We start from the raw sequence: 27,500 nt of genomic DNA, 5'->3' as shown, positions 1-27,500 counted from the left end.
AGCCACGAAGTGGTAGGCCACGTAAACTGACGGAGCGGGGTCAGCGGATGCTGAGGCGCATAGTGCGAAGAGGTCGCCAACTTTCTGCAGAGTCAATCGCTACAGACCTCCAAACTTCATGTGGCCTTCAGATTAGCTCAAGAACAGTGCGCAGAGAGCTTCATGGAATGGGTTTCCATGGCCGAGCAGCTGCATCCAAGCCATACATCACCAAGTGCAATGCAAAGCGTCGGATGCAGTGGTGTAAAGCACGCCGCCACTGGACTCTAGAGCAGTGGAGACGCGTTCTCTGGAGTGACGAATCGCGCTTCTCCATCTGGCAATCTGATGGACGAGTCTGGGTTTGGCGGTTGCCAGGAGAACGGTACTTGTCTGACTGCATTGTGCCAAGTGTAAAGTTTGGTGGAGGGGGGATTATGGTGTGGGGTTGTTTTTCAGGAGCTGGGCTTGGCCCCTTAGTTCCAGTGAAAGGAACTCTGAATGCTTCAGCATACCAAGACATTTTGGACAATTCCATGCTCCCAACTTTGTGGGAACAGTTTGGAGCTGGCCCCTTCCTCTTCCAACATGACTGTGCACCAGTGCACAAAGCAAGGTCCATAAAGACATGGATGACAGAGTCTGGTGTGGAGGAACTTGACTGGCCTGCACAGAGTCCTGACCTCAACCCGATAGAACACCTTTGGGATGAATTAGAGCGGAGACTGAGAGCCAGGCCTTCTCGTCCAACATCAGTGTGTGACCTCACAAATGCGCTTCTGGAAGAATGGTCAAAAATTCCCATAAACACACTCCTAAACCTTGTGGACAGCCTTCCCAGAAGAGTTGAAGCTGTTATAGCTGCAAAGGGTGGACCGACGTCATATTGAACCCTATGGATTAGGAATGGGATGTCACTTAAGTTCATATGCAAGTCAAGGCAGGTGAGCGAATACTTTTGGCAATATAGTGTATATATATATATATATATATATATATTAATTAATAGCAACTCAATCTATTTCTCCATAAAAGGGAAACTTAATGAAAATAATTAACTAAGTAACTAACAAATAAGCAAACTAACTAATGAAATTTTCCCTCCCCCTTTTCTAGAGCAAACAAACAAATAAAACGGGAAACATAATAAAAATAGATAAATACATTAATGAATTATTTAATAAATTTCCCCTATTCTTTCCAGAGAGAGGGAATAAATAAATAAATAAATAACCTCTCCAGAGAGTACAAACTTAATGAAAACAAACAGACAGAATATAGAAGATAGATAGATAGATAGATAGATAGATAGATAGATAGATAGATAGATAGATAGATAGATAGATAGATAGATAGATAGATAGATAGATAGATAGATAGATAGATAGATAGATAGATAGATAGATCATGCAATGGATAAAAAAATAAATAAGTAACACACACACACCCACAGAGAGAGGAAATATTATGAGAAATAAATAAATGAACACACACACACACACACACTCTGTAATGCAGCACCAGATCTCACTGAAAGCTCCAGCTCCAGCTTCTTTACCAGTGAGTTTCAGCGTTTCTGTAAAAGTTGTTCCACAATGATAAGGCATTAAAATAAAATCAATTATGACATAATTCTAAATGTAAAGATGAGTTAATGCAGGAGTTTGAACAGGATCCTGCTGAGAAAATGACAGACAGTTACTCCAGACTGAAACCATGTGTGACAGCAGATATACAGATATATACATATGTGTGTGTGTGTGTGTGTGTGTGTGTGTGTGTGTGTGTGTGCAATAACGCATCAGACAGCTTGAGACAGGGAAGTGTGTGAGAAGATGGACGTGTCACACCCTGAGAGAGAGAGAGAGAGAGATAGATAGAGAGAGAGTGAGTGACAATTATCAATTATAAAATTAAAATTAAAAATCAATTATCAATTATATATATATCCTGTTTACAATATGTTTCCCCTTTCTGGAGAGATAGACTGAGTTGTTATTTATTTATTTTGTTTGTTTGTTTGTTATTTACAATATGCTTCCCTGCATGGAGAAGGGAGATGGAAGCTCATCTATCTATCTATCAATCAATCAATCAATCAATCAATCAATCAATCTATCTATCTATCTATCTATCTATCTATCTATCTATCTATCTATCTATCTATCTATCTATCTATCTATCTATCTATCTTCTTGGTCATGTGTGACTAGTAACACATTTTTGGTGTCAGTGAGATTTTCTCCTGGTTAAACACCTCAGTGTCTGGACCTGTGAGTTTTACATGAGAGTTTTACTCTATTAAACACACAGAAATCTGACACTAGAGTGTATAGAGTGTGTGTGTGTGTGTGTGTGTGTGTGTGTGTGAGAGAGAGAGCACTTCCCATCACACGCCCCCTCCTGGGGCAGCAGTAAGGTCATGGTGGTGGTTATGGGAGTGAATCTGATTAAGTTTTAATCCAATAAGAAGGCCAGCATGAGCTCCACTGATTCCCCACATGACCCACGGAGCAGGACGCAAACAATATGCGTAATCACGACTCGTGTCCCAAACCACACACACACACACACACACACACACACACAGTGTTGATGGTGTTGATTCTCCTGCAGAGGCATTTTTTTTCTCTTCACTTATTTACATCTAATGACTGCCAAAATACTCTACTGTAAAGTGTTCAGCTTAGAGAACGGAGGAGCAGACAGCAAGCAGCAAAGCATGACAGACGCTAGAGAGAGAGAAAAAGAGAGAGAGAGAGAGAGAGAGAGAGAGAGAGAGAGAATGGGGGACAAGCCGTGAAATGACAGGAGAAAGACAGAGACAGAAGGAGGAATGTGTAAAAAGGTAAAAAGACAGAAGAGAGGAGATAGAGAGAGACACAGAGACAGAGAGAGAGAGAGAGAGAGAGAGAGAGAGAGAGACTGAGTGCGAGAGACAGAGAAATAAGAGAGAAATATGGCAAAAGCGAGAGCTGGACAGAGACAGAAAGAGAGACAAGACTGAAAATGGGACAGAATAAGAGAAAGAAAGAGAAAGAGAGATATCAAGACAGAGAGAGAGAGAGAGAGAGAGAGTTATGATGGAGAGCTGGAGCGGAAGAAACATCAGTAGCTCAGTGCACATGCATGCACAGTGATGATGAGAGTGGAAACCAGTGAGTGAAGCCCCGCCCCCTTAACAAGCACAGCCAATCAGCAGGCAGCAGGAACCCAGCGCTGCGTCTGAAACCCTGTACTTCTGCTCTGACACAACGTTTATACAAAACCCAAACATGTTTATTTCAGAGCTCACTCTCAGGAAGTGACGTCATAAATAAGTGCTGGTCATCTGACCAAACCGGACACAGTGAACTGCCCTCCTCCTGTTCCACAGCGTCAGGCCGAGCCGTTCCTCTGGGGTCTGGACCATCGCCAAATGTCTCGGAATTTAACGCTAATCTGAACCCATTGTCATCACTGATAATAAACTGTGGAGAAATCCAATCTGAGCGACTGAGTCCAGTCACGGCGTCCATCAGCCAATCAGAACTGCCGTCCTCCACCATTCAGTTTCCTGTCCTGTCAGTTTCTTCTTCTTTCATCTGCATTATTTGTCTTTTATTTGTTTTTTTTATTAGCCATATTTGTTTTTTGTTTTATTTGTCATCTGCCATATTTGGGTTTTTTTTTGTCATCCAGAATTTATTTATTTTTTGTCATGTATATTTCATTATTTATTTTATCCGCCATATTTGTTTGTTTTGTCATCTGGCATTTTTTTTGTCATCCACCATATTTATTTTTATTTTTTGTCATCCGCCATATTTGTTTGTTTTTTTGTCATGCGCCATATTTCTTTGTTTTTTTGTCATCCACTATATTTTATTTATTTATTTTTTATCCGCCATATTTTTTTTTTGTCATCCACCATATATTTTTTATTTATCACTTGCTATATTTGTTTTTTTATCATCCCCCCTATTTGTTTTCCTGTCATCTGCTGTGTATATTTTTTTCTGTCGTCCGCCATGTTTCATTTTCATTTGCTAACTGCATTTGTTTATTAAGTCACGGTTGTTCATGAGAAACGTAGACTGACGGACTGAGGATCGCTGATGGAACAGACTATCTTGGCAGACCTTCCACAATGTTAACCATAACCTTAAATAAATCAATCATTTCATAAAATTGCACTAGGGTGCTTCTAAACAGATAAATAGCTCACTAGCTGGAATTTCAGGACTAATTAGCATTTAGCGGTACAGGATTTCAGACACAGTGCTAACTGTTAGCATGATGACCAAAGGCAAGTAGGTGTAATCGTCCAGTCAAACTCAAGAGTTTTGTCTCCAACACACACACACACACACACACACAAAGCTAAAAGTGCTCCCTAGGGTTTAGCGAGATGAGCGAAGTTAAAAAACAAAGAAAAGCAAGGCCCACTCACCTTCTGCTTCAGCACACAGCATGCACTGTGACTCTACGAGAGGACACGGAGGAGAAAACAAGGAGACAAGAGAGAGAGAAATGGTGAAGCCCAGAGCGAAGCCCAGAGCCGGAAACCTTTAGAATGCCTTTTCCTCTGCGGAGAAGGAACACATTCTGTCCTGAACAGCTATTATAAGAGACCAAACTCTTTTCCCCCACCCGAGATTAAAGCCATGCGTGTCTCCTCGCCCCAGAGTGTTTCCTGATCATCGAGGTACCTCAGAGCCTCTCAGAGCAAGAGGACATATCATTCTCCCCGGGAAAAGGAATCTCTGCTAGGTGATGTAACACACATTAGAATAAATCAGCAGCTCTGGTACTCGTATTACAGAGGCATGATTAGGGATCGCATTCATTATTTTAAAAACAGCAGATCATCAGGACAGCGGAGTTCATCAAGAAGAAACGGCAGCGCAGACAGACGGATTGGGCGTACACAAACGTAGCATGATCTGAATTTCACACCTAGTCATCTGTCGGGCGAATCTCATTAGTTTGCTATTCCGGTTCGGTTTCATATCGTACATTAGTAAACAAACGCCGGCTGAGGGGAGGGAGCGTGGGTGAGAATGTTCTCATGAATCTTTCATTCATTGTTTCGAAATACGACGAGTAATAAAGTTCTGAATCTGAATCAAAGTTATTCATTTGGTTCATTTGCTTTTTTAGTTTGCTTTCCAACTGGACAAGGGGGCGTGTGTTGTAGGGCAGTTATACAACCTTCATTCAACCTTCGTTCACTGGTTGGAAATTCTGGAAAATAGAAAAAGGAATCTGACTCTGAATCAGATTCAAAGTGATTCTTTTGGTTCATTTGGTTCTTTTAGGATTGCTTTCAGACCTGCACAAAATCAGGTGACCATTAGCTGAAGGATGAGGTTAAAAAATAAAAATAAAACATTCTTGTAAAAGTTTCATTTATGGCAAGAAAAAAGAGCAAAAGTTCTGAATCTGATTCACAGTGATTCATTTGTGGTTCATGTGTATTTTTGTTTAACAACGAAAAAAATCTTGGCTGAGGGGAGTGCAGGAGTGAAAACATGAAATAAAATGTTCATTCTTTGTTCGAAAATATGACAATAAAAAAAAAAAGAATAAGGTTTTGAATCTGAATCAAAGTCAAAATGATTCATTTGTGATTCACAGTGATTCATTTGTGGTTCCTTTGTATTATGGTTTCAGACCTACAGAAAATTAAGTGAACATTAGCTGAAAGGAGTGTATGGGGTTAGTTAATTAATTAATTAATTAATTAATTAAAAATAATTCTTGTAAAAGTTTGAGATTTGTTCTAAATATGGCAAGAAAAAAAAGTACAAGTTCTGAATCTGATTCAAAGTGATTCATTTGGTTTCTTTTGTAATTTGGTTTCCCTCTGGACAAAATCAAGCGAGTCTTAGCTGAGGGGAGTGCAGGAATAAAAACATGAAAATAAAAATGTTCATTCTTTGTTCAAAAAATATGACAGTGAAAAAAGGAATAAGGTTCTGAATTTGAATCAGAGTTAAAGTGATTCATTTGGTTCGTTTGCTCGTTCGGTTTGGTTTCACACTGGACATAAGGAAGTGAACACTATCTGAGGGGAGTGTAGGACTGAAAACCTTCTTGGATAAGATTTATTCACTAGTCGGGAATATTTAGAGAGAAAATGGAATCTGACTCTGAATCATATTCAAAGTGATTCTTTCGGGTCATGTGTTCTTTTGGACTGATTTCAAACTGAACATTACTAAACAAAACATGAAGCAAAAACATGAAAACTTCCTCATTAAATTTGAATTCATTGCTCAGAAATATGGAGCCTGAAAAGGAATCATTTCCTGAATATGAATCAAACTGAAAATCAAATTCATTTGCTATTTTGGATGCGAATCATTTGTGGAGTATTTGCACAGTAATTGGTGTTACAGTGTATTACGTGGGTTGTTGGTACGAGCTGATTAACGCGCCGTGTTTCTCTGAAGTCCCCACAGCCTCCACCATCATCTCACAGCGACCTTCCGGAGAATTCGCCGAGAAATGTTAACACAACAAACACTGGAGTTATAAAAAGGTTTTACTTCTGAAACCGTGATTAAATTACCTACAAGGCGTCTGTGTGGTGTTTAATAGCGTGTTGTTGTGTAATGATGAATCTGCATGATTAGACGGAAACGGAGTCACGGCTGCGGCGGCGGCGTTTCTCGGTGTCTCGCTGGGTTAATGACTCGTTTGGTTAAATAAACAGCAATATTTTGCTAAGAACCTGAGAGTGAGGGTTGTGTGTGAGCTGTGTGTGAGCTCTGTGTGTGAGCTGTGCGAGAGCTCTGTGTGTGAGCTGTGTGTGAGCTCTGTGTGTGAGCTGTGCGAGAGCTCTGTGTGTGAGCTGTGTGTGAGCTCTGTGTGTGAGCTGTGCGAGAGCTCTGTGTGTGAGCTGTGTGTGAGCTCTGTGTGTGAGCTGTGTGAGAGCTCTGTGTGTGAGCTGTGTGTGAGCTCTGTGTGTGAGCTGTGCGAGAGCTCTGTGTGTGAGCTCTGTGTGTGAGCTGTGCGAGAGCTCTGTGTGTGAGCTGTGTGTGAGCTCTGTGTGTGAGCTGTGCGAGAGCTCTGTGTGTGAGCTGTGTGTGAGCTCTGTGTGTGAGCTGTGCGAGAGCTCTGTGTGTGAGCTGTGTGTGAGCTCTGTGTGTGAGCTGTGTGAGAGCTCTGTGTGTGAGCTGTATGTGAGCTGTGCGAGAGCTCTGTGTGTGAGCTGTGTGTGAGCTGTGCGAGAGCTCTGTGTGTGAGCTGAGAGAGAGAGCTCTATGGGTAAGCTCTGTGTGAGAGGCCTATGTGGCTATGTGAAAGGTGTGTGTGAGCTCATTGTGAGAGCTGTGTGGTTGTGTGTGAGCTGTGTATGAGCTGTGTGAGAACTCTGTGCGAGAGCTTTGTGCAAGAGGTCTGTGTGGCTGTGTGAAAGGTGTGGGTTTGAACTGTGTGTGAGCTGTTTGAGAGCTCTGTTTCAGCTGTATGTGAGCTGTGTGAGAGCTCTGTGTGAGCTTAGAGTAAGAGGTGTGTGAGAGCTACATGTAAGGTCTGTGTTTAAGCTCTGTGTTTAAGCTCTGTGTGAGAGCTCTGTGTGAGAGCTCTGTGTGGCTGTGTTCTCACACTGTTTCCAGCACACTGATTTGACCTCAACATTTTCCTTTGTGTAATATCTTTATTAGACCTGCAGAACCCGAGGATTCAGAAGAGGCTGTGATCTGATACTATGATCCTTTTAAAAACAGAGACGACGCTGTTTACACCAGCATGACATCACAGCACTGTAGAATTCTGCATTCTGATTGGTCAGAGGGCATTGATTCATTTTGAATCCAGTCACAGGTTTATATTACACACACACACTTATCTCACTGTCCTGATCAGGAGCTTCCATTGCAGCTAATTCATTCTAGACTAAACGTAAACCTGATTTCAATTCTAACCTCAGGATTAAATCTTGAGTAACATATAGAACTGTTTTATTCTTTTAAATACAAAAAAATGCAGTTGTCCTCATGGGGTCCAGCCAGAAGGCCTCTCAAGGTCAGATATTAATTTACTGTCAGATATTCCTGCCCATGTGGTGACCTTGGTGGCGAAGATATTAAAACACACACACACACACAAAAAGAAAAAAAAACACTCGTTTAATCACGGCTCATCTCTTCCTGTTCTCAGCGATATATCTCAGAAAAGCTCGGACAATTAGCTGATTAACTCGAGCTGGAGTCTGAGACAAGAGGAAAAAAGAGCGTGAATTGAGACAAGACTCGAGTCGAGAGTGAAAACCTGCACGCTCTACAAAGGCAGCTTTTGTAGCATTGTCCTGTCTTTATCTCCTTCACACACACACACACACACAAGCAACTTCTCTCATTGACAAAAAAAAGAGCAGGCATCTCTAACGCAGATGATAAACACTTGCTTTTGGGAAGCGGAGCTTAGCGAGGCCAGAGCGAGTCGTCTGCACCACGTCAGAGCTCCAATCACTCGCTCTGTGTCGTTATCTGTGAGAGAACGGGTTCGACTGCGCGTTTGGGTTCCGTAATTAACTCCAGGATTTGCATCTTAGCCTCGTTCGCACGTGCGGGAAGCGCTAGTCAGCAGCGATAATTAGCTTTTCTTTTTTCTCAGGGGTTTTATTTTTTTTGTTTTCTCAGGAACATGCCGTCTTTCTGTAGCGACAACAGCAAAGTTTGCTACATTATTATGTAACAGTGAGAGAGAGAAAAAATCCTTTCCTTTGTGTTTTTCTCTTTTAAGCAAAATCTAATTAATATTTTTATTTTTTTTAGAATTGCACTAATGAAACGAACAGTAACTTCTCTAAAAAATCAATTGTTTCACCAGATTTATGAATATTCATTAGCATATTAACGAGGCTAAAAGCTACACTATATTGCCAAAAGTTTTGGGACACCCCCAAATCACTGAATTCAGGTGTTGTTTTTCAGGTGTTGGACTCGGCTCCTTAGTTCCAGTGAAAGGAACTCTTAATGCTTCAGCTTCATACCAAGACATTTTGGACAATTTCATGCTCTTTGTGGGAACAGTTTGGGGATGACCCCTTCCTGTTCCAACATGACTGCACACCAGTGACCAAAGCAAGGTCCATAAAGACATGGATCATCGAGTTTGGTGTGAAGGAACTTGACTGGTCTGTACAGAGTCCTGACCTCAACCCCATAGAACACCTTTGGGATGAATTGGAGTGGAGACTGTGAGCCAGGACAAACCTTTGCAGCTATAACAGCTTCAACTCTTCTGGGAAGGCTTTCCACAAGGTTTAGGAGTATGTTTATGGGAATTTTTGACCGTTGTGAGGTCTTGTGAGGTCAGGCACTGATGTTAGTTGAGAAGGTCTGGCTCACAGTCTCTGCTCTAATTCATCCCAAAGGTGTTCTATGGGGTTGAGGTCAGGACTCTGTGAAGTTCCTCCACACCAAACTCACTCATCCATGTCTTTATGCACTGGTGTGCAGTCATGTTGGAACAGGAAGGGATCATCCCCAAACTGTTCCCACAAAGTTGGGAGCATGAAATTGTCCAAAATGTCTTGGTATGAAGCTGAAGCTCATTAAGAGTTCCTTTCACTGGAACTAAGGGGCCGAGCCCAACCCCTGAAAAACAACACCTGAACTCAACGATTTGGAGGGGTGTCCCAAAACTTTTGGCAATATAGTGTAGTTAACTGCCAAAAAATACAAACACGTTCCCGAGACATGAGCGTTACTGTATTTTAGCACCTCAAACTTGCCACATTGTCTCTCTGGAGTTTATTTAACAGCAGATGAAATACAGTTAATTAAATAAAGTTTTAACAAGGTAACTGGTTTAGCATGCAGGCTCAAAAACCATTTGAAATATTTAACAGAATTCAAGGTTAGTTGAAATTTTCCGTCATTTTTTAATCATTTGCATTAATCAGTTCAAACTTCATATACGTGTAGGTCATAATATTAATTTGTATATCAGACATGATTGGCCCAAAGGCTTAGCGCTCACAGTTTTGAAAAAGTACAGGTAAAGTACAGATTATTATCTCGTCAAAGGATCACAATAAAACGTGTAGGTGTGTGCGTGAAGGAAACGCACTCATACACAAACACTAGCTTTAAATAATAGGTACAAATCTTGTCCAGACAAGTCTCCACACACACACACACACACACACACAAAATCATGTTACTCTATTTCAATGACTATTGATTTTAGGTGGTAGTCGCTCCTCGGCTCGGCTGAATGCTCCCTGAAGAGCTGAAAGAGCACTTCTACCGCAACAGCTCAATGACCGCAAGCTTACACACTTCATACACACTCGAGTCAGATGAAATCAACAAACACAAATGCAGAAAAGCAGCCAAGTGGCTAAAGTTTGTCTTGACATGATGACGCGGTTTAGGAGACCGGGGCTCAAGGGCCCAACAACAGCAGCTTGTCAGTGCTAGGGCTCAAAGCCTGATCTTCCGATCAACAACTCAGAGTTTTAACCACTTGAGCTACCATCGCCCCAGGTGACCTGGAGGAAATGTAAAGTCACCAAGTGGAGATGAAATGTTTTGGAAAGGTGGGAGAAAAATAGACAACCTCAAAAAAACCCAAATGCACACAGAAACTTTAACCCACGTGAGGATAAATTCTGTGAGTTGGTTACGTTTCTCACATTATACACTGATTTGCTGAGACATAAACTTGCATTAACTGTTAGCTACATTAGCTTCATAGCCCAAGTGAAACCAATTAAAGCTGAAATTTTTCATCAACTGCTATAAGAATATTAACTCTTTACCCCAGAAGCCAGAAAGCCTGTTTTTCTCGTGTCCATGTTGATGATTGAGCGTCTTTGTCATGTCTCCACTCCACAGTGGAGGTTAATATGAAGCTCATATGAAAGTAGACACTTTAAGAATTTGTAGTGTTTCAGAAGGATTTCTGTTTTTCCCTAGACTACTAGGAGCAATTTTAAAAAAAAAGAGTTCCAAATAAACAAAAACGGTTATTTTTTTCAACACAAATGTTTTTATCTTCAAAGTAAATGTTGATATCAAACCCATTTCTGCTCTCTGAGGTGTTCTCCAAGTGCTTGTTCGTCTACAAAACAGCTGAAATGTGATCTTCAACCAGGAAAATAAATTCTGTGTAAGGTTCTCCAACAGAGGGGAAAAACACACGTCTAAAACACACCGAAGGGCTCATTTTAGATCAGACTCACAGCCTGAACATCATTCATTCATTACTGTATACTGATTGAAAAGTTCCCATAAGTCAATTTATCTAGTTTACTGGAAAGAAAATAAAGTTAAATACACTAATATAAATACTGCAATATTTGAATAGAAGCTAATATTAAATAAAAACTACAACAGACTCTATTATCTTGTAAACAAAGTTGATGTGTAAATTTAGAAGTTTTCCCAATACAGCAGAACCTCACCCTATGAATTTAATTGGTTCTGGAGGAGAGTTCTTAAGGTGAAAATGTGTATAGCGAAATGAATTTTCCCATCAGAAATAATGTAAATGCAGATAATCCGTTCCAGCCGCCCAAAAATATGAGCAATATTCCCAATATGAAGCGTATGTAAACTGTATGGCTGCTTACAAACAACTGAGCAAAGCCAAGCATTCCATGTCAAGGCTCCTCACAGGAAGTCGTGCCACCAAACAGACCACCCACACCACCAATCTGTCAACAAAAAAGCGCATGAAAAATCACCTAGCTTTACGTTGGTATTGTCGGTGGACTCTTTCAAAACAGCTTTCACTGACTGAAAAAAATTCTGAAAATTGATAAACTCGCTTCAGTTGGCTTTGCTTGGCTTTCCACTGATGCTAACAAGTTTTGAACGACTCCCGGATGAACACGTGACTTAGCCGGCGTTCGGTCTGGTTCGGTTTGTTCGTATTCCGAAATTGCTTCATATGCCGATGCATACAGAGGTTCCACTGTACTCTCTTTCTCTAGCTAATTGCTTATAGAACTTTACCCCACACAGGATCACAAAGACCCTATTAGCTGATAGCTTGAGCATTGATTAGAGCAGTTAGTGCTTAGTCCAGATAGATCGATCGATAGGAGACCATCACAATCCCAAAGTTTGATCACTTTGTTTTTATTAGTTTGTGTTTAGGTAAAAAAACAAAAAACAAAGTGCATATTAGCCTATAATTATAAAGTCAGTCCCCTTACACGCATCTCCTACACACTGGAGGTGTTAAAGTAATTATACTATAAAGAATCTCAGTGCATATATAGCATCACAAAAGGCAACACCTGGTTTTCTGTGAATAAATATAAACTAGCTCAGCGCACAGAAATGGCTTTCTGCTACAGGCGTCTTCGTGTGCTCATGTCAGCATGTTCTCCTTGTTTTTTTAATTCCTCTATCTTGTACAGTCCTATTCTCCTGCTGATCAAAACATCAAAGATGATGCAAAGCAGGTGGGGGGGCAGAGTGTGTGTGAGGACCAGGTGCTTAAACACAGAATGGAAGAAAATGAGTGCATGCTGTGTGTGTGGCCATTATGAGCTTGTCTGAGTCACTCATTTGCTGGAGGGCTATTGAGGGAAATCACTTTGCTTTTGGATGTGAACATTTTCAGACAAATTTACTTTTCCTTTGCGTAACCAGCCAAGAAACACACACACACACTCACCTTCACACACACCCTGAATTGTGTGCTTTTCTCACATTTCCATCCACTAGAGTTCTGTGGATGGAAGCTTCTGTGATTTTTTCATAAATAAGAAGAATTGCTTATTCCACTGTGTATGTGTCATTATAATGAAAACAATGGATTATTTTCATGTGCTATAGATGCAGAAATGGTAAGGCTTCCAGGAGGAGTTGAGGTGTATGCCCATGAAGAACAACTAGCCAAGCTGCCAGATGGCGCATTTATGCCTTAGATACCCAAGATGTCAATTTACTAATAGTGATCTGTGTCTTTGTACTCCAGGTGCACCAGTGCACAAGAAAGTTTTCAATTCAGTAGCATAGATGCTCATATTGTATGTTCTCCCTGTGCCTTGGAGGTTCCTGGTACTCTGGTTTTCTCCCCCAGTCCAAAGACTGTGTTGTGTTGTAGGCTCTAGAGTGTGAATGGATGTATGAGTGTATGTGTGCAGTTGTGCCCTGTGATAGACTGACATCCTGTCCACGGTGTCTAAAGGGATGTTGTAGCTGAGTGTTGGACTACTAATTGGAAGGTTGTGAGTTTCAATCCCAGTTTCACCAAGCTGCCACTGCTGGGCCCTTGAACAAGGCCCTTAACCCACACTATAAAATTAGATAAATGCCAGAAATGTAAATGTACCCTGCCTTGTGCCATGAGTCTCCTAGAATAGGCTTCAGGTTCCCCACAGGAACCAGCAGGATAAGCGATGTAGAGAATGTCTGGATGGATATGTGTATGCCCTAGGTACATAAGTGATCAAACTATTAATAGGGATTAACTCAGGGATTGCACAAGTGGTCAGTTTGCCCAAATGGGCAGTGCTGATCAAGTTAACAACATACAATGTACATATGTTTATGTCCCAAGTACCCAGCCTAATAATAGGGATCTGTCTAACATGGTGGAATAACATGGTGGAATAAGCTGTATATGGTGGAATAACATGGTGGAATAAGCAATTCTTCTTGTCTATGAAAAAACACAGAAGAATCTAGGTACACTAGGTTGCAGTCTAGAGCTGTCATCAAGATATTTACCTTAGGTACCCACTGGTGTGTGCCCTAGATACTGTATACTTGTGGTCTAGGTGCAAAGAGGCACTAATGGTATAAAAGTTAAGTGTGTGTTGCCCAAGGTGGAGAGATCAACTTAATATACAGTATGTGTATACTGTAGGTACCCAAGTACTAAGTGGATGAAGCAACTAAGGGAATCTGCACCATAGTGTCCAATCTTATTCACAAAGGGCCGGTGTGGGACACCTCTGCCCAAATTTCACTAGTGTTCAAGTTGCCAAGAGGGGTGCATATGTAAGTGTGCTTTATGTACAACTGGTCAAATTGTTAATAAAGTTAATGCCTCAGGCACACAAGTGATCAACTTACCAAAAGGTGTTTAATCCCTAGGTACCCAAATGTCCTAGCTACTAATAGGAATATGTGTGTGCATGTGCCCTAGGTGTAGTAGTGGTCAAGATGCCAAGTGACCTTAATGTGCATGCCCCAGGTACAAAAGTGGCCATGTTACTAATAGTGATCCCATTGGATATTTGTATTCTAGTTGCCAAGAAGCATTCAAGATGGTTTGCCAAAAGGGGCCAATATGTAAGTGTGTTTTGTCAAGTTGCCAAAAAGAGCAGTAGCACAGGTGCATAAATAATCAAGGTAGCAAGGTTTTCCCTAGGTACCCAAGTACTCAAGCTAATAGGTTCCCTATGTGCACTAGTGGTCAGGCAGCCAAAATGGGACCACCAGCACCTTTGCGGACAGGTGGTCAAGTTACCATAACACTTGGCTGACATTAAATTCATGGCAGACACCCTTACCCAGGGCAGCTTACACTGATCTGATTTATACAGCTGAGCAGTTGAGGGTCAAGTGCCTTGCTCAAGGCCCAGCAGTGGCAGTGTGGTGGTTCTGGGATTTAACTTTCTGTGCAATAGTCCAACCACTGATCTACCACTTGCCCATAAGGGGCAGTGTCCTTGGTTCACATGTAAAAATTAAGAAAGGATACATATTCATGCCATGCCAAGAGGGTTTTGGAGTTTTGTCCTGGGTGCACATGTGGTCAAGTTGCTAAGAAAGGTCCATGTGGATGTATTACTAAGGTGATATCCATGTGATCAAGTTATCAAAAGATCAGGTCTGTATTCAGAGGGAAATGCAGACCTTTCCATCCCATGATGTATGACCCTGTGGCCTGTGGTGAAGTTGCCAAGATCCCTTGTGTAAGCTCTGAAGGTGTCCAAGTTGGCAAGTAGCCACAAGCATTCTGTGCGCAGTGATGAACAACCAATTTCTTGATTCTGCAAATGCAGTCTTTCTGAGGTCCCCCACCACCTCAGTTCCCCTCAGAGTGATGCTGCTGTGTCTGTGAGTGCCGTAGGCATACAAGTATTCAGGCTGTGCAAAGTCTGTTTTCTCAGTGACAGCTCTCTGAGAGTGTGTGAGAGGCGTGAGGACTGATGTGCCTCTTCATGGATGAACAATTTTACATCTTATTGGACCATCTATCAAGGAGCATTTGCCCTCTGGTCCTTCATATCAGTGCTCCTCTATGGACAACAACAATATCTCACTCACTTTTTCTGTCTTTTTTCTCTCTTTCTTTGATTTTCCTTCCATCACCCCATTTTGTTCAAGTTCTGGCTCAGTAACTTCAGCTTATTTTTCATCTCTTTGGCAGGGAAAGTCATCAATTCAAAGTGACTTAAGAGAGGTAGAATTTTGTCTAAGCCTAGCCTAAAGTTGAGCTGGTAGAGGTTATGGATCCTGCTCAAGGCTTAAATCCTGGGATTTAAAATCACAACCTTCCAGTCACTAGCACAGAACTTACTTTACCCATTGAGCCATCAATGCAGTATGAAAGATGTGAGTAAATCTTTTAATCTCAGATGTGTGAGGGAGAGCAAGAGAGATCGTGAAAGTAGGTAGGTGTAACTAAACAGAAGACAAAAGAGAAGATTTTCCACAGGGATAGAACAGGTGGAACTCATGAGGATCTTCTATCTGTGTCATCTATAATCCAAGTCACTGAACATCCGGTGATGTGCAAAAGCATGAATCTCATCTAGCAACTGTTTCTGTTTCTGTTTCATTACATACATGACTCATACATCTGTGTTCCTTCAACTGCCTTTGATAACAGGGTTGTTATTTTGAATGAACACATTTTGAAGGTTAAAACTCAAAACCACCACTAGAACGATGACGCTCAGCTAGAGCCCCAGGAGCAGGATGGAAATGATCCAGAATGATACAGATCTGAATACTGTATCTGTTGACAACTATGACCCTTTAGGCTGCTACAAAGTATAGCTAAAGTTCCACAAAAAAAGGCAACTCCTTAACGAGTGAGAAGCCGAACTCATGGACTTACGTATAGGGAGCGCGAAATATACTGTACGTATTCAGTATATACATTATAGCCAAAAGTATGTTGGCCCCTGAGCATCACACCCACATGTGCTTTATGAACATCTTTATTTATTCCCTCATTGATGTTATAATTAATATAATTAGCTCCCTTGTTTTCTGGGAAGCTTTTCACTAAATGTTGGATTATAGCTTGGGGATTTGTGATCATTCAGCTACAAGAGCATTAGTGAGATCAGACACCGATGTCAGGATGTTGCAGAGACTCCAGGTGCAGTTCATCCCAAAGGTGTTCAGTGAGGTTGAGTCAGAGTCACGGTTCAGTGCAGGACACTCGAGATCGTCACCTTCATCAAGCTTAACCAACACACCGTGTCTTCATGGAGCTCAGGGGCTTTGTGAAGGGAAACTGTAATTGTAATGAAATTCTAAACAATTGTGCAGCAGCAGTTTGGTGAGGAACCACATGTGAGGGTGATGGTCAGGGGTTCCCATACTTTTGCCCATGAGTGTGTGTTTTTGTCGGGTGTCGATTATTTAATGAAACATAAAATGTGGAAGTGATATAGAAATATCCGCAAATATCCTAATGACATTTTGCCGCACTCGACACCTCAAGTGTTCCACAGATACGTAGACGTACAAATCTTTCATCCCCAGAGTCGCTACACAGACCTGCAGCATTTCTGCATCTCTGACTCCACTTTTGATTAATCTGCCACTCGTGTCATTAAGTCAGATCCGGCTTTTTAATTGATACGCTCTATATCCGTCCTGATTTTTTTCATGGTGCTCATAATCGATGAATCATTTTCCAGCATCTCCTAGATGAAAGATTTGAAACGTGAAATGCAGATTTGCTTTAAGGGCACTGTGTTGTAAAATTGCGCACAAAAAAGCAGCCAGACTGATGAACCTTGGTGTGTTGATTCCTTAAACTTTAGCTGAATTCATGTCAGATGTTATTCATGATTAATTAATACCTTCCTGAAGAGGAGACAGGAAGCAGGTGATGGACAGGGTGAGACGGAGGACTGTGGCAAGAGAAGAACTTTTTTATGCTAAGAGCTACAGTTATGCTTATTGATGGTTGTTTCAAAAGCAATAATCTTTCCAGAAGGTAAGGAATAAAATATTCCGTGTGGTGCTGCTGGAGGAAAATAATCAACGTGATGAATCGGAGTCACTGTTATCATCCTGCAGCTGATTATTTTCCTATAACACCATGTTTTATTGCTCCTAGACCATCATCGATCACATCACATTTAAATGTATTTAAAAAGCTAGTTTTTATCCATTTCATGGAACCTCTGTGAAACACCTTTGTCCGCAAAATAACATCACATCCATGTCGCGCTCTCTGTGTCCTTTAAACCCTCACATCCAACCGCTCCTCTTCTTATTTCCCAGCATGCACCTGGCACCCCGATACGCATCAGACATCTTCCTGTTTGTGCGGCTAACATCATCAACCCGATATTCACTAACAAAATGGGCCATGTGGTGCTCTCTGTGCTCCTGCTACCCCACGCCGCTAACCACTCTGCCTCTTATTTCCCAGCATGCATCTGGCACCCATCACAGGCCATCTTGGAGAGGAGGAGGCTCTGAAAGTGCACCGCTGGGAATGTAGCCAAAGAGCTTGCCAGCATGCTACTGTCCCTAAAATAAATACCAGGATCTTTAATAGAGGAAATCGCATTTAGCATTCGCTTCCAAAACAAGACGTGAAAGAAGAGGAAGACAGCAGAGATTAGCATAAAGAGTCACTGACGGATGAGCCGCTCTGCGTCGAGCTAAGAAACAAATCAGGCATCGCAAATGTAAAGAAGAGAAAAACGACACGAGAGATGCTTCTGGCGAGAAATTTGTGACATGCTTAGCCATTCTCATGCTAATTTGTCGGTTCATGATGTACTACGTGGTGCAGTGTTATTGCTAGCACAATGGATACAATGGAGTTTAATAGGAGGAAAAAGATGTTGAAGTAGAAAAGATGTAGAAGTCAAATGTTTCCTTAAACAATTCACTGGTTCACTGAGAAACCTGGTGCAGATGTTGTAAAGATAACAGATGCTTGAAATCAGCTAAGGGGCGTGGCCAGATACTCTGAGACGAAAGGAAAGGTGTAGCGGTGGTGAAGTTTTCTGTAGAGAGATGTTTATTTATCAGTAACGGAAGTCTCCAGTGTCAGAGGCAAAGCTAGAACAAGCCACATTTATTTATTTATTTATTTATTTATTTATTTATTTATTTATTTATTTATTTATTTAATTAATTCATTCATTCATTCATTCATCTTGTTCACCAGCTTTCTATCTTCTCCTCATTTTTTTTACTGGTAACTGAAATTCACTCACGTCTGTTTCTGCTGACAGACCCTACCTGAACTGACCTGAAGAGGAAGAATGGTGTGAAGTGGAAGTCGATTGTCCTTCCCATTTAGACACAAAGAATAAAAAATCAAAAGAAAAAGGTGCTTTTTTTTTTTAAAGAATGATTGCTGAAAAACTGGCTTTTCTTCTGAATAGAATCCGATTTTACATTTAAACTTTCACATCTAAAGAGACTTTGGGTCAGACTCGAGCCTCCAGCAGGTTTAACATGATGCTGAGGGTGAAAGTGCCTAGCAGTAACACCATTTCCGCTTCATAAATGCAGATTAGCAGTTTTCCTGATTCCTGATTAGCAGTTTTCCTGATTTTCCAGATTCCTGATTAGTGAGTTTCCTGATTTTCCCGATTCCTGATTAGCGTTTTTCCTGATTTTCCCGATTCCTGATTAGCATTTTTTCCTGATTTTCCCAATTCCTGATTAGCGAATTTCCTGATTTTCCCGATTCCTGATTAGCGAGTTTCCTGATTTTCCCGATTCCTGATTAGCGGTTTTCCTGATTCCTGATCCTAATTCATCACCTGATCTCAGACTCCTCACTATAAAGTTCCTCAGAATACGTGAACTACACAGCGTCTGGAGTAGAGTGTGGAATGTTTTTATTTTTAAACATTTCCACACATAAATTATGCTAAGTTATGCGCTGACACATGCTGAGCCGATCACACTGTTTATTTAAAAAGGTATCCTCGTGCTCTTCTGTTGGTTTTTCGTTAATTTCCTGTCAGACGCTTTGCTTTTAGATTCTTTTTCTTCTCCCACAGAAGAGCAATAATCCGCAGTGAGGGGGTCGTGTGAAACGGCCGGTCGGAAGGAAACTATCAGGTTTAATATGAACATCAGGAACATTTAAGTAACTGAAGAACGGTTTCTTTACTTTTTCTGTTTTTATATCATTCAATATTACACTGTACATTACCAGAATTTAACAATTTTCATGCTCACTACATAATTCTGTATCTCTCTGTCTCTTCATTCTAATTATTAGTAAATATCAAATTTATAGAATTATTACTTTACAAGAAATCGATCAACACACTTTTGATTCACTCCCTCCACCTTCCTTCACTAACCTGGGTCTATTTACTGTACCAGCTTTATTTGATTCACCCAACTGGTTCATGATTTGTTTTAGTTCATTGTACTGGTTCACAATTTGATTCAATTTAATTCACTGTACTGGCTTCATAATTTGATTCAGGTCACTCTACTGGCTTTAAAATTTGATTCAGTTTGATTCACTGTACTGGCTTCACGATTTGATTCAATTTGATTCACCCAACTGGTTCATGATTTGTTGTAGTTCATTGTACTGGTTCAGGATTTGATTCAATTTGATGCACTGTACTGGCTTCATGATTTGATTCAATTTGATTCACAGTTCTGGTTCAAATTCAGTTCACTGTACTGGTGCACAATTTGATTCAAGTGAATTCACTGCACTGGTTCATGATTTGATTCAATTTAATTCACGGCACGTGGCTCCACAATTCAATTCAAATTGATTCATTGTACTGGCTTCACGATTTGATTCAGTTTGATTCACTGTTCTGGTTCACAATTTGATTTACTGCACTGGCTTCATGATCTGATTCAATTTGATTCACTATATGAGTTCATGATTTGGTTCAGTTCACTGTACTGGTGCACGATTTGATTTGATTCAATTTGATTCACTGTACTGGTGCACAATTTGATTCATTGTACTGGTTCACAATTTGATTCAATTTGATTTACTGCACTGGCTTCATGATTTGATTCAATTTGATTCACTGTAATGGCTTCACAATTCAATTCAGTTTGATTCATTATATTGGACTCATGATTTGATTCAATTTGATTCATTGTGCCGGTTCATGATTTGATTCCATGTGATTCACTGTACTGGCAGTTTATTTCGATCTTGTTCTCAGTGTATTTAGAACATTCATTTTAATTTTAAATGAGGCAGGACTTTGACTGAAAAGACTCCTTGTTTTTATTTGTGAATCATAAATAATGCAAAACAATTTCACATTTAGTCTGAATGAAAGTAAAGAAACAAAAAATGGCTACGAACAGATACTTAATATTGAAAAAAAAAAGAACAGCAGGTTAAAATAAACTCATAATTAATTAAACAAACAAACAAACAAATAAATAATCCTGTCAACATTTTCAGCCAATAAACAAAGTATTTGCCCTGGGGAAAGATTTAAGGGAAACATTATGAGCTTCTTATCACTAATAAAGCTCCAAGGTCGGCTAAAATGGCCGAGGTCACAGCCTCTGTCTTGGGCATTGTTTCTGGTAGTGGCCTGGGGGTCGTGTTGTTTTAAAAGCGACTAAATACTAACTCCTAATGTTTAACTGAATTAGATGCATAATTAATAGTCCTCTAATTCTCATGATGCACATCATCACATATTATATATCATGACGCACTGAGGAACTTTCACAGGAAATCTAGAGGCATGTTTTCACCAAAGGAACCAAGTGCACATGTTACATCCTGGGCCTTGGTTTCAGGAATATTTTTAGATTTTTCTAAAAGGAAAAAAAATACCGATGTACAAATTTGTTGCTAGGCAGCAAATGATGTATTAAACATCGTTGTTGACCTAATGAGCGTGTGTTATATCAAATGTTAGAGAACTGTAGCTTTGTCCTTTTTCCATAACTTTAAGTGTGGAGTTTTGTGTGTGTTCTCAAGATGTCTGGGTTTCTTCCAGGTTCTCCAGGGTTCCTCCCACCTCCAGAAAACCTCTTGGCATAAACTGAATAGCTGGGAATTGTCTAAATGTGAAAGCAAGTGGCTTGTGATGAACTTGGCTCCAGTCTGGCGTGTATCCCTGCCTTGTGTTCTCTGTTCCTAGGATAATCTCCAGATCCACCTCCATCCAAACACACTCAGATTTACAGTCAACTCATTCAGAAACGATAGAGATCTCACTCCACAGACTCTTCCACAATCATTTAGTTCCTCTAGATTCCGAGCAGAAAGGTGGATCAGAGAGAGGAAGAAGGACGAGGAAGGTGCGGCGTTTCGACTCTGACAGCACTGCGACCCTCACTATTCCTCTGAGCGCCTGAGCAAGAACACAGTGGAGGTCAGGACCATCTGTCACACAGTTTCTCTCTCTCTCTCTCTCTCTGTTTCTCTCTCCCTCTACTCTCTCCTCTCTTTCTCTCAATCTGTTTTTTTCCCTGTGTAGCTTTCCTCCCACTCTTGGCTTTTTTTTTCTAGCAATCTTAGTTTCTTAGCTTTCCTCTCTCCCTCCCTGAGGCTGCAACTCTGTGCAGAAAGCCAGCATCTTGGAATCTGGTGTAGGAGAGAGAGAGAGAGCGAGAGAGAGAGTGAGAGAGAGAGAGAGAGAGAGAGAGAGAGAGAGAGACAGACAGCAAGAGAGCACGAGAGAGAAAAATTGAGATAAAGAGCGAGAGCGAGAGAGACAGAGAGGGAGAGAGGAAGAGAGGAAGAGATAGAGAGACTGAGACAGCAAGAAAGAGGGACAGAGAGAGAGAGAGAGAGAGAGAGAGAGAGAGAGCTATGATTATATATGAGTGTGTGGTCATCGTTGAGAATCTGCCTGACCCATGTGGTCACTTTTCCCCACACGGAGCTGCACTTTCTCCTCACTGCTGCTTATTGGGAAAAGCCGTATCTAAAAATGACGAGTGAAAGCGCCCGCCTGCAGTCATCTGCCGTTCATAATATACCTTTAACATGCTAGTTATTTCTCCTTTAATTCCCCGCAGTGACGAAAGACAGTAAGTGTGTGATATTGCGGAGATTTCTTGGCTTCATTAGGATGAAGATCTCGCTGTGGGGAAATAAATAAATAAATAAATAAATAAATAAATAAATAAATAAATAAATAAACATGCTCCAAGCTTTGCGCTCTGTTTCTACATCTACACCCACACACACATCTCTCTCTCGCTCTCTCTCTCATGCTCTCTCTCTCTTTCTTTCTCTCTCCCTCTCTCTCTCTCTCTCTCTCTCCCTCTCTCTCCCTTTCTCCCTCTCTCCATATTGATGTGTGAAAGGAAGTGTGTTTCGAACTGCTCCCATCCATACCATCCTCCTCCTCTCTGTCTCTCTCTCTCTCTCCCCCCATCTTTTTTGCAGCGTGTGAAAGGAAGTGACTCCAGCTATTCCACCCACACCTTCTCCCTCACCTGCATCCCCCGTCTACATCTCTTTCTTGTCCTCGTTAAGACATGTGCCGCATGCTGACAAACACGCTCACGCAGTCGTTCAACCACCCACCCACCCACACACACACACACACACCCACACACACACACACACATACACACACACATACACACCACACGCTAGTAAGAAGCTCCTTCGTTGCTTGGCACGTATGCAGAGCGAGGCAAGAATCGCAGACTCCGCTGCCTAGCTACGTCTCCATAGCAACAAGAGCAGTGCATCCCTGTGCAGTACAGTCGAAGTGAGGAGGAATTTAACCAGCAAGGAGAGACAGATTAAAAAATACCAACGCGAGACGAGCAGAAATCATTACCTGAAAAAAAGAGAGAGAGAGAGATGGGTGAGTGCAAGGAGTCTCTCTTTTCTCTCTCTCTCTCTCTCTCTCTCTCTCTGTACGTTTCTTATGAACTCAAGAGCTGCTCATTTTCCCCAATGCTAACCCACACTCACTCCTAATACACACCTAGAGCTCCACTCTGGAGGCAGCTGTCTGATGCGCTGCAATTCTGGACTCTAATTACCCTCCTCGGATAAAAAACCCGCTCATCTTCTCTTTCGCAGGCAGCATGAGGGCAGAACGAGCGTTAAAGGTGCACGCAGTCGTTCAGAAACTATTTTTGTAAATGAGCATATAATGAGAAGTAGAAGATGAAGAAGACAATGATGATGATGATGATGATGATGATGATGATGATGATGAGAAAGAAGAAGAAGATGATGATGATGATGACTAAGAAGAAGATGATAATGAGAAAGAAGAAGAAGAAGAAGATGATGATGATGATGAAGATGATAATGAGGAGGAAGAAGAAGAAGATGAGAAAGAAGAAGAAGGGAAAGAAGAAGAAGAAGATGAGAAAGAAGAAGAAGATGAGAAAGAAGAAGATGAGGAAGAAGAAGAAGATGAGAAAGAAGAAGAAGATGAGGAGGAAGAAGAAGGAGAAGAAGAAGATGATTAAGATGATAATGAGGAAGAAGAAGAAGATGATGATGATTAAGATGATAATGAGGAAGAAGAAGAAGATGATGATGATTAAGATCATAATGAGGAAGAAGAAGATGATGATGATTAAGATGATAATGAGGAAGAAGAAAAAGATAATGAGAAAGAAGAAGATGATGATGATGATGAGAAAGAAGAAGAAGAAGAACATGAGGAAGAAGAAGAAGATTGTCACTGAGGATGGATTGTTTTTTTCCCACAGGACGGTGAATCTCATTAAAGCTCTGAGACTGCATGTTGTATGAAAGTTCAGCTGTAGGGATTTATTCTGAAGAGATGATGAAGAGCGATGTTCATGCCTGTTGGCTGTGAATGTGTTGTTCTCAGCAGAATGAATCATTCAGTCCATCGTAAACGTATCGATTCCACCAGCAGCATCAGCAGGCCTCGGGGGTGGAGGAGCGGTTAGGAAACATGGCCAACATCCAGATGCTGTTTGATCAGGAATTACACTTTTATGCTCCGTAATTGCTCAAAAATGGATCTCATATTAAATTAAAATTCCTGGGAGAAAAGCGATCGCTGGAATGAAGCGGGAAGATCTCTCTCCGGTCAATCACAGAGAAGCTAGCCAATCACACGGGAGCTCACAATCACCTGATGATACCTTCAGCTTTCCTCTGAGTGAAGCGGGAGCAGCTGTCTGAGAAGATGCAGCACGTCATTCTTAGTGTCCTCTGCTGGCTGTGATATGAACTGCACCCTATACCCTAAACCCTACTCCCTATAGACTGCACCATACACACTACACACTAAACCCTGCTCCCTACAGACTACACTCTACACACTACACCCTACTCCATACAGAGTACACCATACACCCTACAAACTACACCCTACTCCATACAGAGTACACCATACACCCTACAAACTACACCCTACTCCCTACAGAGTACACCATACACCCTACAAACTACACCCTACTCCCTACAGAGTACACCATACACCCTACAAACTACACCCTACTCCATACAGAGTACACCATACACCCTACAAACTACACCCTACTCCATACAGAGTACACCATACACCCTACAAACTACACCCTACTCCCTACAGAGTACACCATACACCCTACAAACTACACCCTACTCCATACAGAGTACACCATACACCCTACAAACTACACCCTACTCCCTACAGAGTACACCATACACCCTACAAACTACACCCTACTCCCTACTCCATACAGAGTACACCATACACACTACACACTACAGACTAGACCCTACTTCCTACAGATTACACCATACACCCTACTCCCTACAGATTACACCATACACACTACACACTACAGACTAGACCCTACTTCCTACAGATTACACCATACACACTACACACTACAGACTAGACCCTACTTCCTACAGATTACACCATACACACTACACATGGTTTTGTCATGTTTGGTGTTAGTTTTCCTGTTTGGAAGCTTTTTGTTGCAGCTTTTCAGGAAAGTGAACAAATGGATATTACACCCTAAATACTACACCCTGGAGCCTATACCTACACAGAGCACTCTACACCCTGCACCATACACCCTGCACCCAACACAATGCACCCTACACACAGCACCCTACACCCTGCACCCAACACAATGCACCCTACACACAGCACCCTACACCCTGCACCCAACACAATGCACCCTACACACAGCACCCTACACCCTGCACCCAACACAATGCCCCCTACACACTACACCCTGCTCCCAACACAATGCCCCCTACACACAGCACCCTACACCCTGCACCCAACACAATGCACCCTACACACTACACCTTACACTCTACACAATAAGCCATATACCCTGCACACTACACACTACACACCACACACCTCACACCCTACACACTATACCCTACACCCTAAATGTAAATATCTTTAAATAAATGAGTTTAATATATTGCCACATAAAAATTTTACTGTTTTCTAATCCTGCATCCTGTTAAATTCTTTTTAGAACTCCTATGCCCCGCCCACAACATAGCCTCCAGCTGCACTGTGAACACATTTAACATGTTTAACTCAACTGCTGAAGGTTCAATCCCATCCATTTTCATTTCTAATACTGCAGAGGATTTGACTGAAAACCTCAGACGGTCCAACCCAGAGTCCACTCGCAGACCGTCTGAGATTTGACTGACAGCTTACGCGAACGCTAATCAAAGTGGTCGACCCGCGATGACAACGACGACAAACAGATACATTTAATCAGCCTCATGAGGTCGTGACCCGGGAAAATTCAATCATCTTAACATGAGTGCAGGAGATCAGACAGTATTGACGGACATGCAGAATGCTAACTCATCAGCGCTGGGTCAACACGCAGCCGTGATTACCGCTGACGTCAGCCTTGAGCACACAACATGATGTGTGTGATGTGTGCACACTTTTGTATCTTTCCCACACACACACACACACACGTTTCACCTCCTGAGACGGAATCCCTCCGAGCTAATGCTACGCTAGGTCAAAAACATTCCGCTCTCTCTCTCTCTCTCTCTCTCTCTCTCTTTCTAAGTGCAGAAGTTCACCTTCAGGTCATAACCTACAGCCTGTATGACAACTGAACTCAACCATATCGCTAGCATGAGCTAATCTCATATACAATAACTGACATTTACGCTAACGCTGCTATTTATAGCATCTCTCTCTCTCTCTCTCTCTCTCTTTCTCTCTCTCTCGGATGAACTAACGAGCGTCTCGTATCCAAACTGGGTCAGCCGTTCTGCGCGTTTGATTAATTTCTGGTTTCCTTTGATTAGCGTTTTCATTATGTTGCGGGGAAAAAAAGCGTAGAGGCTCATCAGCGCTAGCAGTGAAGTGCGGCTAATCGGAGAAAGGTTAATGTGCAGATTCGGGGTGCGTGCTCGCTATTATTATTTTTTGACTTAGTAACAGTGTAAACGTTCTCAAATATTACACACACACACACACACACACGAAGAAACCCTATAGCTGAATCCACAGTAAACACTCATTTCCCACTAAGAACAGGAAGGAAGTTCTCAGACTTCTGTAGACTTCCAGAGCTGCTGTTTGGATCAGTCACTTTGGATAAAACAAAAAAAAAACTCCATAATTCTACTCTCGAACACACCTGAGTAAAAAAAATGGCTAATAAACAGACTCTAGAGCAGGAAGAACGCTAACGGAGGGATCAAGTCGTGTGGGAAAGATGGTATTTACGAGTCGGACGCACAAGAATGACACCACAACCACCAAAGTCGTAATTACAAGCAGAAAGCTGTTTGAGCTTATAGTTGGGGGTCGTGTCGGTCAGAAAGAACGTTTCTTTATCTCAGGAGCTACAATTCATCGCACAATTACGCTATAATACACAACAATAAAAACATAAACACAGTAACACACCAGTGTTCTTCATTTTCTACAAGAATTTGCTGGATTTTTGTGACTCGAAAGCACCCGAGATCGTAATTATGACTTCCTACGAGGAGTAAGATGGTTCTCATGCTCAGCTGTGATTTTGTACTGGTTTGGGGGCGGGGCTTATAATCACAGGTTTGCTCTCAGGTGAAAGATCTCCCTCTGGATGGATTGTGTAATGCCACACAGGTGTATGGTGCGCTGGAGATCCTCACACCTGGCTCGACTCTGTGCAGGAACACTCTGTAAGAAGGTTTTAGCCTCTGGGTTTTCATGATGTTCTCACTGAAAGCACTCGCACCACAGAGCTGAGCTGATGACTGAGCTCCTGTCCTATAAAAAGCTGGTACTTAAGTAGGCTTCTCCATCTCCTCCTCCTCTTCCTCATCCTCCTCTAAACAATAACAACATGTTTCCTATCCAGCACAAACCCTGTGGATGTGGACGTGGGCTGAACCACGGCTGGTCATTTTCACAGAAATGCTTCTCTCTCTTGCTTCATTGATAGAACCTT

At 41.6% G+C, this 27,500-nt stretch overlaps 1 protein-coding gene across 5 annotated transcripts in view; it reads right to left on the bottom strand.

Annotated features, from left to right (window-relative positions):
* The window catches only part of dlgap2a (discs, large (Drosophila) homolog-associated protein 2a), a 269,101-nt gene that overhangs the window by 147,816 nt on the left and 93,785 nt on the right, over nt 1-27,500 (bottom strand). For 3 of the 5 annotated variants that reach the window (XM_058398495.1, XM_058398500.1, XM_058398497.1), the window contains one exon: nt 4,412-4,444. The exons of the other annotated variants lie outside the window; for them this stretch is intronic. In XM_058398495.1, coding sequence (XP_058254478.1) covers nt 4,412-4,444 — 33 coding nt within the window. The remainder of the gene's footprint in view (nt 1-4,411; nt 4,445-27,500) is intronic. 5 annotated transcript variants of the gene reach the window in all.

This window comes from Hemibagrus wyckioides, linkage group LG09 (assembly GCF_019097595.1).
Source record: "Hemibagrus wyckioides isolate EC202008001 linkage group LG09, SWU_Hwy_1.0, whole genome shotgun sequence".
Classification (NCBI taxonomy): domain Eukaryota; kingdom Metazoa; phylum Chordata; class Actinopteri; order Siluriformes; family Bagridae; genus Hemibagrus; species Hemibagrus wyckioides.
The sequence above is the reverse complement of the archived record's forward strand: the minus strand, read 5'-3'. Positions and strand labels throughout refer to the sequence as shown.